The sequence below is a fragment of the Anser anser genome (genome assembly GCF_964211835.1).
Source record: "Anser anser genome assembly, chromosome: 15".
Lineage (NCBI taxonomy): Eukaryota > Metazoa > Chordata > Aves > Anseriformes > Anatidae > Anser > Anser anser.
In genome coordinates, this window is record NC_139736.1 from 2,892,363 (window position 1) to 2,907,182 (window position 14,820).

Below are 14,820 nucleotides of genomic sequence, written 5' to 3' on the forward strand. Positions count from 1 at the left end.
AATGGGAGGCGGCGGGGGGAGCGGGGCGCGCCGCGGATTGGCGGAGGAGCTTCCGGAGCCGTTGCACTGCTTCATTGAGGAAAGGCGGAGCGAGGCGCTGATTGGTGGAGGCGCGGAGGGGGCGTGCCCGAGCTGCCTAGGGTAGGCGCGCGGCTTCCCGCGCGGAACCGGGACCACGATCGGGGTCGGGAGCAGGATCCGGATCAGGGATCGGGAGCAGGATCGGGCCGGTAGGGGCCGTGCGGGGCCGGGGCCGGGGGTTGCGGGATGGGAAGGGGCAGCCGCCGGATAACGGGGATAACAAGGCGAGCTGCCCGCAGCCGGGGGGGGAGCGGGGCTGTCACGGCTGCCCCAGGGCTTGGGGGCTGCGTGGTGACACTCGCAGCGGTCACCCTGCGTTTAAAACGTGAGACTGAGAGAGAGGGAAAGGTGTTGCTAAAGCTGCCAATCCGTTTTGCTCCGCTAAAACCCTGGACGGGGTAGGGGAAGCCCCGTGAAGCTGGCTGGGCAGTGCCCGGGGGGGGTCAGCGGTGGGAAGGTGCCAAAATGGCCAAATCCACAACGAACAAACCGATCTGAAATCGGCAGGGAAACACTGAGAGCGCTCAGCGCCTTCCGCCCCCAGCAGGCCCAAGCTGCGGTCGCTCCCCCAGCGTTATCTGGGGAAGACGCAGGACGGGAGCAGGCCACGCAGGGGCACGGTGCAGAAGCCCCCAGCCCCGCTGCCAGCCCGCACGCGTGCCCCCAGCTCCCCTCTCCGCTTGCAGGTGACGTTGGGCACGGCAGCAGATGGCGAACTCGGCGGCGAACTCGGGCCTCCCTAGCGCGGAGCTCTGGGCCTCCCACAACAAGATGGTGATGGAGCCGCTCGACAGCAACGACCCGGAGGTGAGAGCCCCTACATGGCACAGCAGCCGCTGGGGACAGCGACCTCCTCGGGACAGGGACAGGGTCCAAGGCTGAGCTGGCGGGACTCGTCCATCCTCCGTGCGAGAGGAGAGAGGGCATCCTCCAGCCACGGGGCTGTAACTTCAGGTCTGCTGCTCACGCGCCCCTGCCTGAGGCTCAGACATCTGTGCCAGGCCCAGCGTTTGCTGTAGCCACCCAGCAGTTGCCCTTGACGCTAACCCAAGTGCCAGCTGAATTATCCGATGGCCGTATGGCAGCTAGAAGCCCCAAGACGTGGCAGGACACATGTGAACCGCTGGGATCAGCTGCACCAAGAAGGGATCTCCTCTCCCTCCTGCAGTACCTTTCCAGGCTGCTCTCCGTTGCCCCGTCTCTTCTGAGGGTACATCCCGAGCATCCCACCCGCACGCAGTCAGCACAAGCAGAGCTGTTTCTCTCCCCTCCCGAAGGTGCACAGCATCATCAAGAAGGAGAAGCAGCGGCAGAGGCTGGGGCTGGAGCTGATCGCGTCGGAGAACTTTGCGAGCCGAGCGGTCCTGGAGGCCCTGGGATCCTGCCTGAACAACAAATACTCCGAGGGCTACCCAGGACAGAGGTAGGGGGCTGGGGAGAGCCTGACCCACTCCGAAGCCTCGCAGGGAAGGGAGAGGAACCACCCACACTGCCACGTCCCCCTCGAGACCTTATCTCTGGGAAGGAAGCCACGTCCTGGTGCTGGCAGCCAAGCTCCCCCAGGGCAGGATTTGACCCTCTCAGCTCCTGTCCTTGGCCGCATACTGGACAATCTCAGCAGGGTCATAGCTGCGGCAGCTGCTGTAAACACAGCACCCTCCTGTTCTCCCCCGCTGGCACAGCACTGGGCGCACGTTTCTAAATAAATGGTTCGGTTTCAATCCCCTGAGGTTTGCTCTCAGCAAACACCAACCCCGCTGTGACCCGTGCCCTATTTTCCGGCAGGTACTACGGCGGGACCGAGTTCGTAGACGAGCTGGAAAGGCTGTGTCAGAAGCGAGCCCTGCAGGCGTACCGCCTCGACCCCCAGAAGTGGGGCGTCAACGTCCAGCCCTACTCAGGTAACGGTGCCCTCGGGAGAGCCAGGCTGGGCTGCGCCATCCCGACGCCCGTAACCGCCCCGGTGTGCTCCCACCGCAGGGTCCCCCGCCAACTTCGCCGTGTACACGGCCTTGGTGGAGCCTCACGGCAGGATCATGGGGCTGGACCTGCCCGACGGGGGGCACCTGACGCACGGGTTCATGACGGAGAAGAAGAAGATCTCTGCCACCTCTGTCTTCTTTGAGTCCATGCCCTACAAGGTACGGACGGAGAGCTGCTCCGGCTGGAGCCGGGGCACAGCCGCCGTAATTTCAAGAGGCAGCGTTGCTTAAGAGCAACAGCAGCTGACCTCCAGCCACACCAAGGCGGCTGAATCCTCCTCTTCTCCTCCCAGGTCAACCCCAAGACGGGTTACATCGATTACGACCGCCTGGAGGAGAACGCCCGCCTGTTCCACCCCAAGCTGATCATAGCAGGTAGGGATCAGCCCTTAAAACAAACCGGGGTCGCTCCCTGATGCCAGTGGGCTCCTGCAGACGGCTGCAGCGCCAAGAGGCCTCTGACATCCATGCCGGCAGGAGCTCGTGTCCTCACCTGGGTTATCCTGAGCTGCATCCCGGGCTGTCCCAGGGCCCCCCCAGCACCCTCTCGTGTCCCCAGCACGTGCCGTCTCCCCGCAGGCGTCAGCTGCTACTCGCGCAACCTGGACTACGCCCGCATGCGGAAGATCGCCGACGCCAACGGCGCCTACCTCATGGCCGACATGGCCCACATCAGCGGGCTGGTGGCCGCCGGCGTCGTGCCCTCGCCCTTCGACCACTGCGACGTCGTCTCCACCACCACGCACAAGACCCTGCGGGGCTGCAGGGCCGGCATGATCTTCTACCGCAAAGGTGCCTGAGCCGCCCGGGGGAGCTGCGAGTCCGAGCTCCTTCCTGCTCCAGCGGGAAGGGCAGGAAGGTCTGGGGCCTCCTGCGAGCAGCTGGGGGGCTTCAGAGGCCCGGAGCTGAAGAGGAACGACCTCGGCTCCTTCTCTGAGTCGCCACGGGGCGAAAGAAGGGGGCTGAGCTGCCTGGTGAGCCCCGCCGCCCTCCCCTCCCGCAGGCACCCGCAGCGTGGACCCCAAGACGGGCAAGGAAACGCTCTACAACCTGGAGAGCCTCATCAACCAGGCGGTCTTCCCCGGGCTGCAGGGGGGCCCGCACAACCACGCCATCGCAGGTACACAGCAGTGCCGCACGTCCCCACCAGCTCTCCCGAAGACCCTCCAACAACTTTCGGAAGCCCCCCAAGAACTCAGCCCCCCGGCTTTGCCTCCCCGCAGGGATCGCCGTGGCGCTGCGGCAGGCCATGACGCCCGAGTTCAAGGCGTACCAGCAGCAGGTGGTGGCCAACTGCAGGGCGCTCTCGGCAGCGCTGATGGAGCTGGGCTACGACATCGTCACGGGTGAGGAGCGCTCGGGGTCACCGGCACGGGGCCGGCTCCTGCGCACGGTCCCGGGTCCAAGCCAGGCCTCCGGGGTATACGTGCACGGAGGTGATGGGCAGGGCCCTGCTGTAGCCGTTCCTCAGGACTCTATAAAACTATTTCTTAACAGCTTTGCTAAGCAGCCCCTTCCCCAGGAAGGCACCCTTCTGCCCTCCAGCTCAGGGGCAGGCCCTGGTGAATTTCCCCACGCCTTTTCGTGCTTTAGTCTTGATCAGGAGCGGTCTTTACCCCAACCTCCCGTCTTCGCAGGGGGCTCCGACAACCACCTCATCCTCCTGGACCTGCGCAGCAGAGGCACGGACGGCGGCCGGGCCGAGCGGGTGCTGGAGCTCTGCTCCATCGCCTGCAACAAGAACACGTGCCCCGGTAGGCGCCCTGCAAACTCCACCACGTCCTGCCCCTCGTGCTGGGCTTCCCCCGTGCCTCCTGCTCCCGGCTGGCCTCCAGGGCGCTCAGAGCCCCCCGCAGGGCTCCTGGTGCCCGGCCCCGTCACTCCCTCGTTCTGCTGCAGGCGACGTCAGCGCCCTGCGCCCCAGCGGTCTGCGCTTCGGGACGCCGGCTCTCACCTCCCGCGGCTTCCAGCAGGATGATTTCCGCATGGTGGCTCAGTACATCCACAGAGGTGAGGCTGGGGCGGCCAGGACACCAGGGACCAGGCTCGTGGGCACGCGGAGCTGAGTCGCAGCTCCGGCTGCAGCCCGGGCGCTGCGCAGCTCCTCCAGGAGAGCCGCCGCACTGGCAGCGGGCAAGATGTGGGCTAAGCTGGGCAGCTTCCCCCCCAGCAACTGGCGAGGGAGAGCACAGGAGCGAGGAATCCCAGTCCCAGCTGCACATCTGGATGTGGGAGAGGGCATCCGGCCACAGCTGGGGCCAGCCCAACCCTCTGCAGCCTCCCCACTACACTGGCAGGGGGCTGGATTAGAACCGCGCTTCTGGCGGCCTCGGTCCTGCTGTCCTCAGGGGTCCCCCGGTTCCCATTTCCCGGGACAGGACACGTTATGGGGCAGCGAGTGCCTCGCAGCCTTGCTCCTCCTCTCTCAAGCACCTCGGGGAGCAGCCCCAGCCCTACGAGAGCTGGGACTCCCCATGGCAGGGCTGGGAGAGCCGCTGGATGCACCTCACGGCCGTGAGGGCTGAGCCAGGCGTCTCCCCCCACCCCGCAGGGATCGAGCTGACGCTGCGGGTGCAGAACGACATGAGCCCCAAGGCCACGCTGAAGGAGTTCAAGGAGAAACTGGAGGAGGAGAAGTACCAGAAGGAGCTCAAGGCACTGAAGGTGGAGGTGGAAGCCTTCGCAGCGACCTTCCCGCTCCCAGGGCTGCCTGTCCTGTAAGGGGAAGCGCCCAGAGCCACGAACCCAGGACCACGGCACGCGCACACACCCCCAGCCCCCGAACCCAGCACCCCGGAGCCTCCTCCCTGCTGCTGGCAGCGGCTCCGTGCAGCAGCAGATCCCAGTTCGGCTCTTCCTCACCCCGTTTCGGAGGCAGGAACCCCTCTGAGCACAGCCCCCGCAGGGGCACACCAACCCTTGCAGCAGCAGGCGTTACCGGGGGGGCTGAGCAGAAGGAAACCCCCAGCCCCGGACGGGTTTGGGTTTCACCCAGCTCCGCCCGGCTGCGGGAGCAGCAGAGGAGGTTACAGCCCTGCCCGGCACGGTTATCTTCGCCAAAATCCCCCCGCTGGGGTGGGGGAAAAATGTGAATCCACCCCCAGGAGCCAGCACCTTAAGAAGCCTTCCTGGCTTCAGCATCCCAGACTTGCCTTTGGACGTGTGCACCCGCTCTGCCTTCGTGCTTGCCAGCCTCCGCGTGCCTTGACAAGGCCGAGCCTCGTCGCAGATCCCCCAGGAACGGCCCTCCTGGTTCTGCTGGGGCCACCTCTGCTGCCAGCGCCAGCCCGAGGCTCCGGGGGTTTCCTCAGACCTCCGTGCACAAGCCTCCCGTGGAACCGTTTTTTTTTTAATAAGCACAGTAAAATTAGGGATTTAACCACGACGTACGACAAGAATTATAAGCTTTAAAAAAATACAACCGATTTTTTTTCTTTTTTTTTTGTATTTCAAAAATATCTGAACCCAAATAAATAATTTTTTTTTTTTTTTAAAAGTACATTTCTCAGACTAGTCATTTGGTGTTAACGTCTGTTAAACTCTTGTGCAGGAACACTTAGGGCACGACACCGAGACATGCTTCTGGGACTTCTCCCGCTCACACTCGCTCTAACTACTGACGCAAGCATTCGGCACACACAGGCACGCACACCTAACTCAACATGCAGGAATAGGATACAGTGCTTTCAAATAAGATGAGAATTCATCGCGGCCTCCCGGCGGCCCTCGGAGGCGGCGCTGAGCCCAGCCCCATCCCCATCCACGCTCGCCCCGTGCCGGGGCGAGCAGCGGGGCTGGGTACCCTGTGTTTCTGCCTTCCAGTTCAACGCGTCTCGGCGAGCAGCGGGCGGCTTTGCGAGCCCTGCAGCTCCGGCAGCGAGCGCCGAGCTCCCTCGAGTAGCGGGGCAGCGGCTGCCGCTCAGCCTGACGTCGTGCTTTCGGGGCACGGCGCGGAGCAGGCGCTCTCCTTCAGCCCCTGCAGCCTGCCCGGTCGCCAATCGATCGCGGAGGTGCCTTTCCAAAACGCTGCTACCAGCCCCGCGCCCCAAAATACGAGCCCCGCGTCCCGCGGTGGGGCCTGCCCAGCTCTCCAAGACGCCAAACCGGCAGCGGGGCCTCCAGTGCTGAATGAAAAACCAAAAAACGTGCCTGGGGGGGGGGGGAGCCGTCAGCTCTCCCTCCTCCAGCGCCTCTCCCCCCCCTCCCAAAATGGTTAATATTGCTCGAGTATAGGCAGTGCTTCCCTAGCCAAGGCAAGGCAGCTCAGGAGCTGCTAAGAAGTGATTGCTGGAGTGGACGAAGGTAAATCCGAGCGCCGTTCTCTGAGAAAGGAAACCTGTGCGGGGTTAGCGTCGCCTGCTCCTATGGCTGACCATCCCGGTGGCGGGGCCGAGAGCGGCTCAGAGCGCGGAGCGAGCAGGGGGGGCTCCAGAGGCAGGGGAGGAGAGGAGCACAAACGCAGCCCTGCGGCTGGCCACAGGAGGCCTTGGCGCTGATGAATTCTCCGGAGAAACCCGTCCCCCCGGCAGCGAGGAGGGAGCCACAGGCAGCATGCAGGGGGCTCGGGGCAGGCAGAAAGGATCGCGGCCATGCGCGGCACCGCTGGGGCTGGCAGAAGGGGGGCCGGCATCGCGCTGTGGCTGCGAGGAGCCGGCCCTGCTCGTGCTGGAAGGAGGGCGGCGTGTGTTGGGACAAGGCGGGTAACGCGCCGGGATGCTCTGCGGGAGCTGTGAGCGCCGGGAGCTTCGCTTGCGGACGTTGGAAGCCAGGGAGGTAGCAGGGAAGGTGAGGAAAGTGTCTTAAAGTGCCGACAGAGGGATCTTCGCCGCGCAGGCGGATCAGAGAGATGGAAAAACGAGTGAGAAGGCAGGAGCTGGGCTCCGGAACCACCCGCGGCACTCCGGCCCCCCTCCACCGCCACCTCCGTCGAGAGGTGCGGGCGCATCGGCGAGCACAACTCCCCGCCACGGGCCGGCGAGCTCAGGGGTTACCGGATGCACGTCCCGAGCCAGTTTGGGAAGGGCACGCGCCCCCAGGCTCCTCACAGCCGCAGGTAACGCAGAGCTCCCGTTTCAGAACGGGCCACGGTCCCCGTAAAGCCCCCCGGGGCGTCCTCCCGAACCCGGAGCTGCTTTGCGGCAGCGCGATGAAGCGGCTCAGGCGGGTGGAGGTGCAAGAATTGCCCAGCACAGCCTGGCACGTCAGTCCCGTCGGGCGGGCAGAGGGAGAAGCCAGCGGTGACTTGCCTGCCGCTGCACGACTGCGGCTGAATCCTCCGGGTACAGACCGCCGAGCGCGAAACCAGCCGTCCCTGAGCATCCATCCTGCCCCGAGCCTGAGCTGTCAGCCTGCAGGAAGAGACACGTGAGCCAGCAGGAAGAGTCCGTCCCTTCCTCCTCCAACCCCAACAGCACCGGGACGTCTTCCAGCGCAGACCACGAGCCGCCGTGACGAACAGAGCCGCGGGTCGGGCACGGTGCGGGGAGCCGAGGGCGTCCCGGTGCCACCTGAGGCGCTCCTTCCCCCGGGGGAGCCTCGCCTCCAGTTCGGAAGTTGTCCAGACGCACACGAATCGACTCGAGGACACCTCGAGTCACTTCACGAAGCGTTCTCCGCGGGCACGGAAGTTTTGCCGCCAGCAGACCCGGTTCACACGCGACAGCAGCGCACGGGAGGGCGCAGAATCACGAAGGGAAGGGCTCCGAGCACACAGCACACCGCTCGCCTTCAGCAAAGGCAAAGCCACGCCGCGCCCCAGAAATGCCCCCAGCAAGCCCCTCCTGACCTCGGAAACCTCCCTGGGGAGCACCACGAGCTCAGTACCCCGCCTGCCTCGCCGTAAGTCCCTGCAAGCAATGCTCATATTTAAACTAAACCCCCTGCCCTGCCAGTTTGTGCCTCCTCAGCTCCCCGAGAGCCCTTGCCAGGCAGGGAAGAGGCGGCCATGGGACCGAAGCGTGGATGCTGGCAGCAGGAGGAGAGCCCACCCCGGGCAACTCCCTGCCTTCAGGGCACGGCTTTCAGAGCAGTTCCCCCGGCGAGTTGCAGTGGGGTCGAGCTCGTGCTGACGGACCCCAGGCCACACAAACTTCCCCAGGCACGGAAGGGTCGCGTTCTGGCGCGGCACTGCCTCGCACGATCGTGGTAAACGGAGGCTTTAAAAACAGGCAAACAAAACAAAAACAGGCAAAAAAAACAATCTTCAGCTCATCTTGTAAGACCACAGCTGCTCTCGACACATAATCAGAAGAGTGCTAAAAAAGAAATAAAAGCGAGGCTGCTTTCCCAGCCAGAGCTTTTTCTCTTGCTTCGAAGTGCCGCGGGGGCGGCTGGTACCGCAGGACTGGGACGGGGCAGGGGCTGCGGCCCCGGACAGGCAGCCAGCGACACGTCCCGGGGGGCTCCCGAGGGAAGCACTGGGCGCGAAGCTCCCAGCGCCGTCAGGAACAGCCTCCCAGCAGCATCGCTGCGACGGTGGCACAGCCTTCCTGGCACCGAGAGCAACGCGGGAGCTTTGGAAGGGAAGAGCTGCGGCCCTGCCCTGTCCAGAAGTACCCAGGAACGAGAGGTAGGTGAGCCGCGGCAAAGGCTCGGCGATAAAATAAATCGGCACAGCCAGAAGCAGCACGCTGCGACGCTGACCCCGCGTTACCACCAAGGCCAACTGCCCAACAGAAAGAGGGGAAAAAAAAAACAAAAACCTGTATGGGTACAACGTGGAACCCAGCCCCTTCCTCCCAGACCTCTCACCAGCTGGGCTCACCGTCACGCAGCGTATCTCCAGCTGAACTGCGCCGCTCGTTTCCCCCACCACAAAAGGCCCCCTTTCCCAGGTTTTAACAAAGCTGAGAAGCTGCCAGACGCTTCCCGGAGAGAAGCGGGCCTGCCTTCACTGCTGCCCCTCAGGCCCAGGGATTTGGGGAAGCGCCAGGAAACTCAGGAGACGCAGGGGGACACCGCCAGCTACCGCTTCGCGCGGGTAACCGCCCGCCGCCGTCCCGCCGGGGAGCTGCCGCGGGCACAGCGGTGCCACCCCACGCTCACGCCGGGCTCTGCTGGGTTAAAACCTTCGCTGCTGGGTTAAAACCTTCGCTGCTGGGTTAAAACCTTCACCGGCCTCTGTGTTTCCCCTCCGATCTCCAGCCCGGCTCCGCAGAAGGGAGCGAGAGCGCTTAGGGCTCCGGCAGGGCGCTGCCTACCTGGGGGCCGCACCTCACCACGTGCTGCTCGCAGGCCAGCCCGCCTCCCTCCCCGCGCCGTAACGCTACCACGATACGCCTCAGAAGTTACCAGCGCCCCTCCTAACCCTCGGAAACGGGGCGCCCAGCGTTCCGTGTGCTGGCACGCCCACGTTCTCGGCGACAGGACACCTCCCCAGCTCGGTCCCCCAGACACCGGTTTCTAGGGAGCAGAGGTGCTCGCGGACACGCTGGCTTCTTTGCCCCTTCCTGATGGGTGACAGCGACTGCAGGTGGCATCAACGTCAAGCGCGCGTGATCGGTACCAGGACCCGAGCGTGCAGGCGGACGGCCCGCGGGACGCTAGATCTTGTACAAAAAGCTGGGAACGTAGTCAAATCTGAGCAGGGGATTCGCCCCCTGGCCGGGTTCCTGAATGTACCGCAGCTTCAGCAGCTCGGCTAAATACTGCACAATTTTCAGATCTTCGTTGGCGAGGCCCAGGTGGTGCTTCAGGAAGCTCACCCTGCGGCTGGCGACGGCTTCCTCCGGCTCGCTTTTGGCGACGGGAAGGTGCAGGTGGTGGCAGAAGGCGAAGAGGAAGGCTTTGGAGCACAGCTGGGTGAGGACGCTTTGGACGTGCATGTAGTAGGTGCTGCCTCGCTTGATCTGGGTGCGGTGGTCGGCCAGCCGGGCCACCACGGCGCCTCTGTAGAGCGGGCAGCGCAGGGTCTTGCTGTCGGCGTCCAGGATGCTCACGTAGCGGCTGTAGCGGCTGAGGGCGTGCAGCACGTTCACCCCCGTGGGCGACGCTGTCCTGGAACGGCAAGAGAGAGAGGTCACGGCCGGAGGAGACCCCAGGGACACGCGGCGGACCGCCCGTGCCCGCGCCACGCGTGTTTTCCCCCTGCCTTAACCACCCACGAGGTGTCCCGCGAGTTCACAAAGCCCGGCGTGGATCGAGGACGGCCGAACGGCCTCCCCAGTCTGCCGGACCCCGAGGAAACCCCAACCTCCCGGACCCCCCCCAGGCACCGATCCGCGCTGCGCGCGCCGCTCCAGGCACATGTTGCCCTTCGGGACGGTTCCTCCCCCGCCGAGGCGAAAACGAGGACGGGGAGGAAGCGAAGCGATGTCTCTGGCGACCAGAAGCGGATCCGGCAGCTCCTGGATGCGACGGCGAGAACCAGGAACCTCCCTGCCGCAAGTTCTGCTTTCCCCCCGACGCGGCTGCTTGGGGAGGGAGCTGCCCCGGGGTGAGGAACAACCCCTCTGCCCTCCCTTTGCACAGGGAGCCCTCCGTCAAAATTCCCTGGGCATTTCTCACCCAGGTGCCAACCCCCGGCACGCTCACCTTGTACGATTACTCACCAAGCCTAAATTATCGTTATTTAAATGCAAATTGCGAGCCCACGCAACCTCTTCTGCTCCTCAGCTCCGCCTGGCTCGGATCTCCCTGGGAGAAGCAGCCCAGGAGCACCCCGAGAAGCAGCCCAGGAGCACCCCAAGAAGCAGCCCAGGAGCACCCCGTGCTGGTGCGAGAGGCGCCCAGGCAGCTCAGAGAGGCGCAGCACCCCTACAGCCACGCCGGGATCATTCATTTGGCCCCCCCGAGTTCCTTCCCAAGCCCCCCCCCCGCGAATGGTTTGCTGAGAGCACCTGCCTTAAGCTCACCGCTCACCCTCCCCTCTGCGGAACGTTAATTAAAAGACCGACAGGCGTCACAGGCAGCTCCTCAAAACGCTTCTGTTTATAAAAACAGCGCCTAACCGCGAGCGTTCATCGGCCACCGAAGGCTCGGGGCTTCCAAAGCCCTCGCCAGCAGAGCCAGGGGGCAGCTGCCGGCTGCTGTCAGCCTCCTCCCCGGCACAAAAACCAAGGCGAGCGCCCAGGCGGGGCGGTTCGGGCAGCCACAACCGCCAGGCACCAGGCTGAGCAGCCCAGGAAGCAGGGTTCTGGATTTGGACTCAGAAACGCTCCGTCGGGGGCCGCTGTGGCCGGGCTCTGAGCCGTGGGCATTCTCCTCGCCCCTCTGAGCCACCGTGGCCACAGTGGTGGCGGCAAAGGGCGTTCGTCCCCTGCCACACCCGCACCCGAAGCGCCGGCACGCAGCCTGGCCGCGCGCACACAGCAAGAAATCCTTGTCCTAACAGCAGCAAAGGAAGGGGCAGGATCCTGGGAGCTGAGCAACCGCCGCTTGTGAGCGTCAGCTCTGCAGCCACCTGCGAGGACGGGCTGGCGGAGGAGGGATGTTTGCTCCAGCGCCGCTCTGAGCAGGAGTTTCCCTTGCATCTGAGCTGCAGTTCCAACTCCGCGGCCCGCTGAGCTCCCCAGGCATTTTTTTTTTCCCCCTGCACTAAAGCACATCATCGACGTATTTCCATACCTGCAGCCCTCCAAGAGGGGCCGGCAGCACAGCGAGCTCTGCACCTCTGTCCTTCACCAGAAGCACAGGTGCCACAGGACGCCTGCTCTGGCACAAGCTATTCCTCCCGCTCCTAACCAATTTCGAACCTACCGACCTCGTCGCTGCGTGCTATCGCCTCCTTTGGGTTCGCACGCAGGAAAGCCCCCCGTACCAAAGCACCCACCTCAGAAAAATATAGCTGGAAAGGCTTTCTACAGCCAGAAACGCTGAAAAAGAGTTTCGGAAGGAGCTGGGGAGGGAGCAGAGCACACAAGCCCTCCCAGGAGCGCTTTATTTTCAGGCCAGCCAGGAAATCAGCAGGACTCGCGTTCCTTCCCCTGCTTTGCTAAACCGAGACCTAAAACATCACGAAACCCCCTGCCCCCCCCCAACCCCCGATATTTACCTCTGGAGCCCGACCAGCTTCCACCTCTGGAAATCCACCACGTGCAGCGGGGCCGTGAGCCAGTGCTTCACGGGCTTGGCGCGAACGCCGCAGCTGGGCACGAAGATGGAGAGGGCGGTCACGAGCTTCTTCACTATCGCCTCGTCCTCCCCCAGCACGATCAGGGTCCTCCCGCTGAGCAGGGAGTAGATGGCGGGGTGGGCGAAGGGGTACTGCCTGATGAACCGCAGGGCGTTCTGCCCGGCTTTTTTTTTGTGCCTCTCGCTCGCCGGGCACGGGGGGTGAGCGGGCGACGGCGTGCGGTCGGAGCAGGTGGAGGCGGCGCTGCTGATGTAGCTCGTGGAGTCCGAGCACTCGTCCAGGCTGGTCCTGCTGAGCTCCCTGCCGCCCGCCGGGTAGCGCGAGTCGAGCTCGTGGGGAAGGAGCCCTCCCGGCACGCCGTCGGGGTGCGGGGAGCCGGCGAAACCGCCGCACGGCCCCTGCTCGGCTTGCCGGTAGGGCTGCGGGGGGATCCTCACCACCCCGTCCTCGTCGCACGGCTTGGGGCCCGGGCTGGGCAGAGGCTCGAGGAAGCGGGGGCTCTCCTTGCCGATGCAGCAGGCTGAATCAACCTGCGCCGGGTTTTCCGGGTTCGAGCCGTCCTCCGGCTCGTCGGCGTCGTCCGGGTTTAACCTGGGGGCGAAGCGAAGGCCTCCCTCCTCATCGTCTGCATAAGGTTCCTCGTTAATGGCACTTGGGTAGCTCGCTTTGAAGTCTTCCGGGATGAGCGCCTCGGAGGGGCAGGTGCTGAGGACCTCGATGCTGTCCTCGCTGACGGTCCTCCTGCTGCCCACCTTGCTCCTGCCCGCCTGGGGGCTGGGGCTGATGGGCAGGCTGGCCTGGCTCTCCGACTTCGTCAGCCCCGATGCCGATTTCTCTGTTCCAAGGACCTCAATGCTCTCACCGCTGCTGATGCTCCCTTTAATGTCGGCGTCGAGATAGTCCAGGTTCTCCTGGTGTTCGAAAGTTATGGATTCGGTCATCGCGGGTTCCGGAGGGTCGTCGATGTCCTGCTCCATCTTGATGGGCACGCACTCCACGCTGGACTTGTAGGACCCCAGGCTGACGACCACTTTCGGGGCGGGGGACTCTTCCGAACACTTTCTTTCGATGGCGTCTTGGCCGAGTTCCTGGCAGCCTCGGTAGTGCTTTTCAGGTGCTTTTTCATCTAGAAAAGACGCGTCTTCGAAGAGGAAGTTAGTTATGCTTTGCTGCTTCAAAAGCGCCCGACTGATCTGGTTTGTCAGGAGGTAGCACACGTCGCCCCTGAACGTCCTCTCGATCTGATGCAGCTGATCCAGGGTCTGGGTGAAAAAATAAATGTCGCAGAGCTCCTCCAGCGTTTTCAGCTTCTTGTCGAAGCACTTGGCGGACTTGGCTTTGATGAGTTTGGGGGTGTAGGAGGGCACGTGGGAGTAGGGGGTCGTCTCGCCCGGCTCAGCGAGGTCGGAGGCAGCCAGGTCCTGATCGCTGCCCACGCTGGCCTGGTCCGGGGCGCACTCGGGCTCGTAGGGGTGGAAGTCGGAGTCCTTCAGCTTCCTGTAGGGGTAGGACCGGATCTGCTTCAGCAGGTCTTGGTGCTCGATGATGGACTTCTCCACGCTGGCCAGCTCGTTGGCCTTTTCGATGGCTTGGGTGGTGTAGTACCCTTTGTCGTTGGCTTTCTTCTGTATCTCGGTCTCGCCGTGCAGCACGCTCCTGGTGTAATCGAGGTCCTTCAGCTTCTTCTCCAGCTCGCTGGCGAAAGCCTTCCTGTTGCCTGTCTTCAGGCACTCGGAGGCTTTGGAGAACTCGGCCGAGAGCTCCTGGAACTGCTGCATGATCTTGTGCTCGTCGGCCGAGATGTAGGCCATGCAGAAGGGCCTGACGAAGCCGCGGGCCTCCAGGTCGTAGAGCGTCAGGTGGTGCACGTAGGCGAAGGCGCCCTCCTTCGAGTCCCCCAGCACCACCTTGGAGTCCTCCACGAAGTTGAGCTTGGGGTAGGCGCAGCCGGGCGGGTGGCCCACGAAGGACGCCTGGTAGTCCACCGACATGATGCGCAGCGAGAAGTAGTTGAGGTCGAAGCTGCCCGGCACCTTGGCGTCATCGGGGACGGTGAGCAGGGGCTGCGGCCCCACCTGCTCCGAGAACTCGGCCACCAGGATGAAGTCCCGCAGGAACTTGGAGCCGCCCGCCCTGGCCCAGGGGCTGGCGCCGTGCCCGCCGAAGGGCGCCAGGGGCACCGAGTACTCCTCGGGCAGCGGCGGCTCCCTCCACGCCTCGGCTCCCCCCCCCGCCGCCGCCTCCTCCTCCTCCTGCCTCGCCAACGCCACCACGTCGGGGGCGCCGATCATAGCGCCGGGCCCGGGCTCCGGAGCCGCGGAGCCGCCGAGGCCGCACCGGGCAGCCCCGGCCCCGCTCCCCCTCACGGCCGCCGCGGCCCCGCCGCCATCTTGGGCTCACATGACGCCCGCCGCCGGTAGGCCTCGCCGGGGCTTCACACCGGCCCGGGGCGGGGAAGGGGGGGGGGGGCGCGCGGGGTGACATGGGAGTTGTAGTTCTGGCCTGGCGGCGCTGCTCGGATTGTAGTCCTCCCCGCCGCGCGGCATCACGGGAGCCGCAGTTCCGGCCTCGTGACGCCATTGTGGTTGTAGTTCTCCGCGCCGCGCAGCGCGATGGGAATCGTAGTTCTCGCCCCGCAGCGCCATGAGCGTTGTAGTCCTCCCCGCCGCGCAGCACCATGGGGGT

General features: G+C 64.7%; 2 protein-coding genes across 2 annotated transcripts; one reads left to right on the top strand and one right to left on the bottom strand.

The window, feature by feature from the left end:
• The first annotated feature begins 115 nt into the window (after positions 1–115).
• Positions 116–5,564, top strand: SHMT1 (serine hydroxymethyltransferase 1). The gene is made up of 12 exons (XM_083799426.1): positions 116–230; positions 768–888; positions 1,359–1,504; positions 1,867–1,982; positions 2,062–2,222; positions 2,357–2,438; positions 2,643–2,855; positions 3,067–3,183; positions 3,287–3,409; positions 3,701–3,817; positions 3,963–4,073; positions 4,615–5,564. Exons 2-12 carry the CDS (start codon positions 790–792, stop codon positions 4,782–4,784), a joined length of 1,455 nt encoding a protein of 484 aa, XP_083655552.1. The 5' UTR covers positions 116–230; positions 768–789; the 3' UTR covers positions 4,785–5,564.
• A 2,066-nt stretch (positions 5,565–7,630) lies between these two features.
• Positions 7,631–14,716, bottom strand: SMCR8 (SMCR8-C9orf72 complex subunit). The gene is made up of 2 exons (XM_083799415.1): positions 12,055–14,716; positions 7,631–10,058 (listed from the first exon to the last, which is right to left on the bottom strand). Exons 1-2 carry the CDS (start codon positions 14,424–14,426, stop codon positions 9,605–9,607), a joined length of 2,826 nt encoding a protein of 941 aa, XP_083655541.1. The 5' UTR covers positions 14,427–14,716; the 3' UTR covers positions 7,631–9,604.
• Between the last annotated feature and the right edge of the window lie 104 nt (positions 14,717–14,820).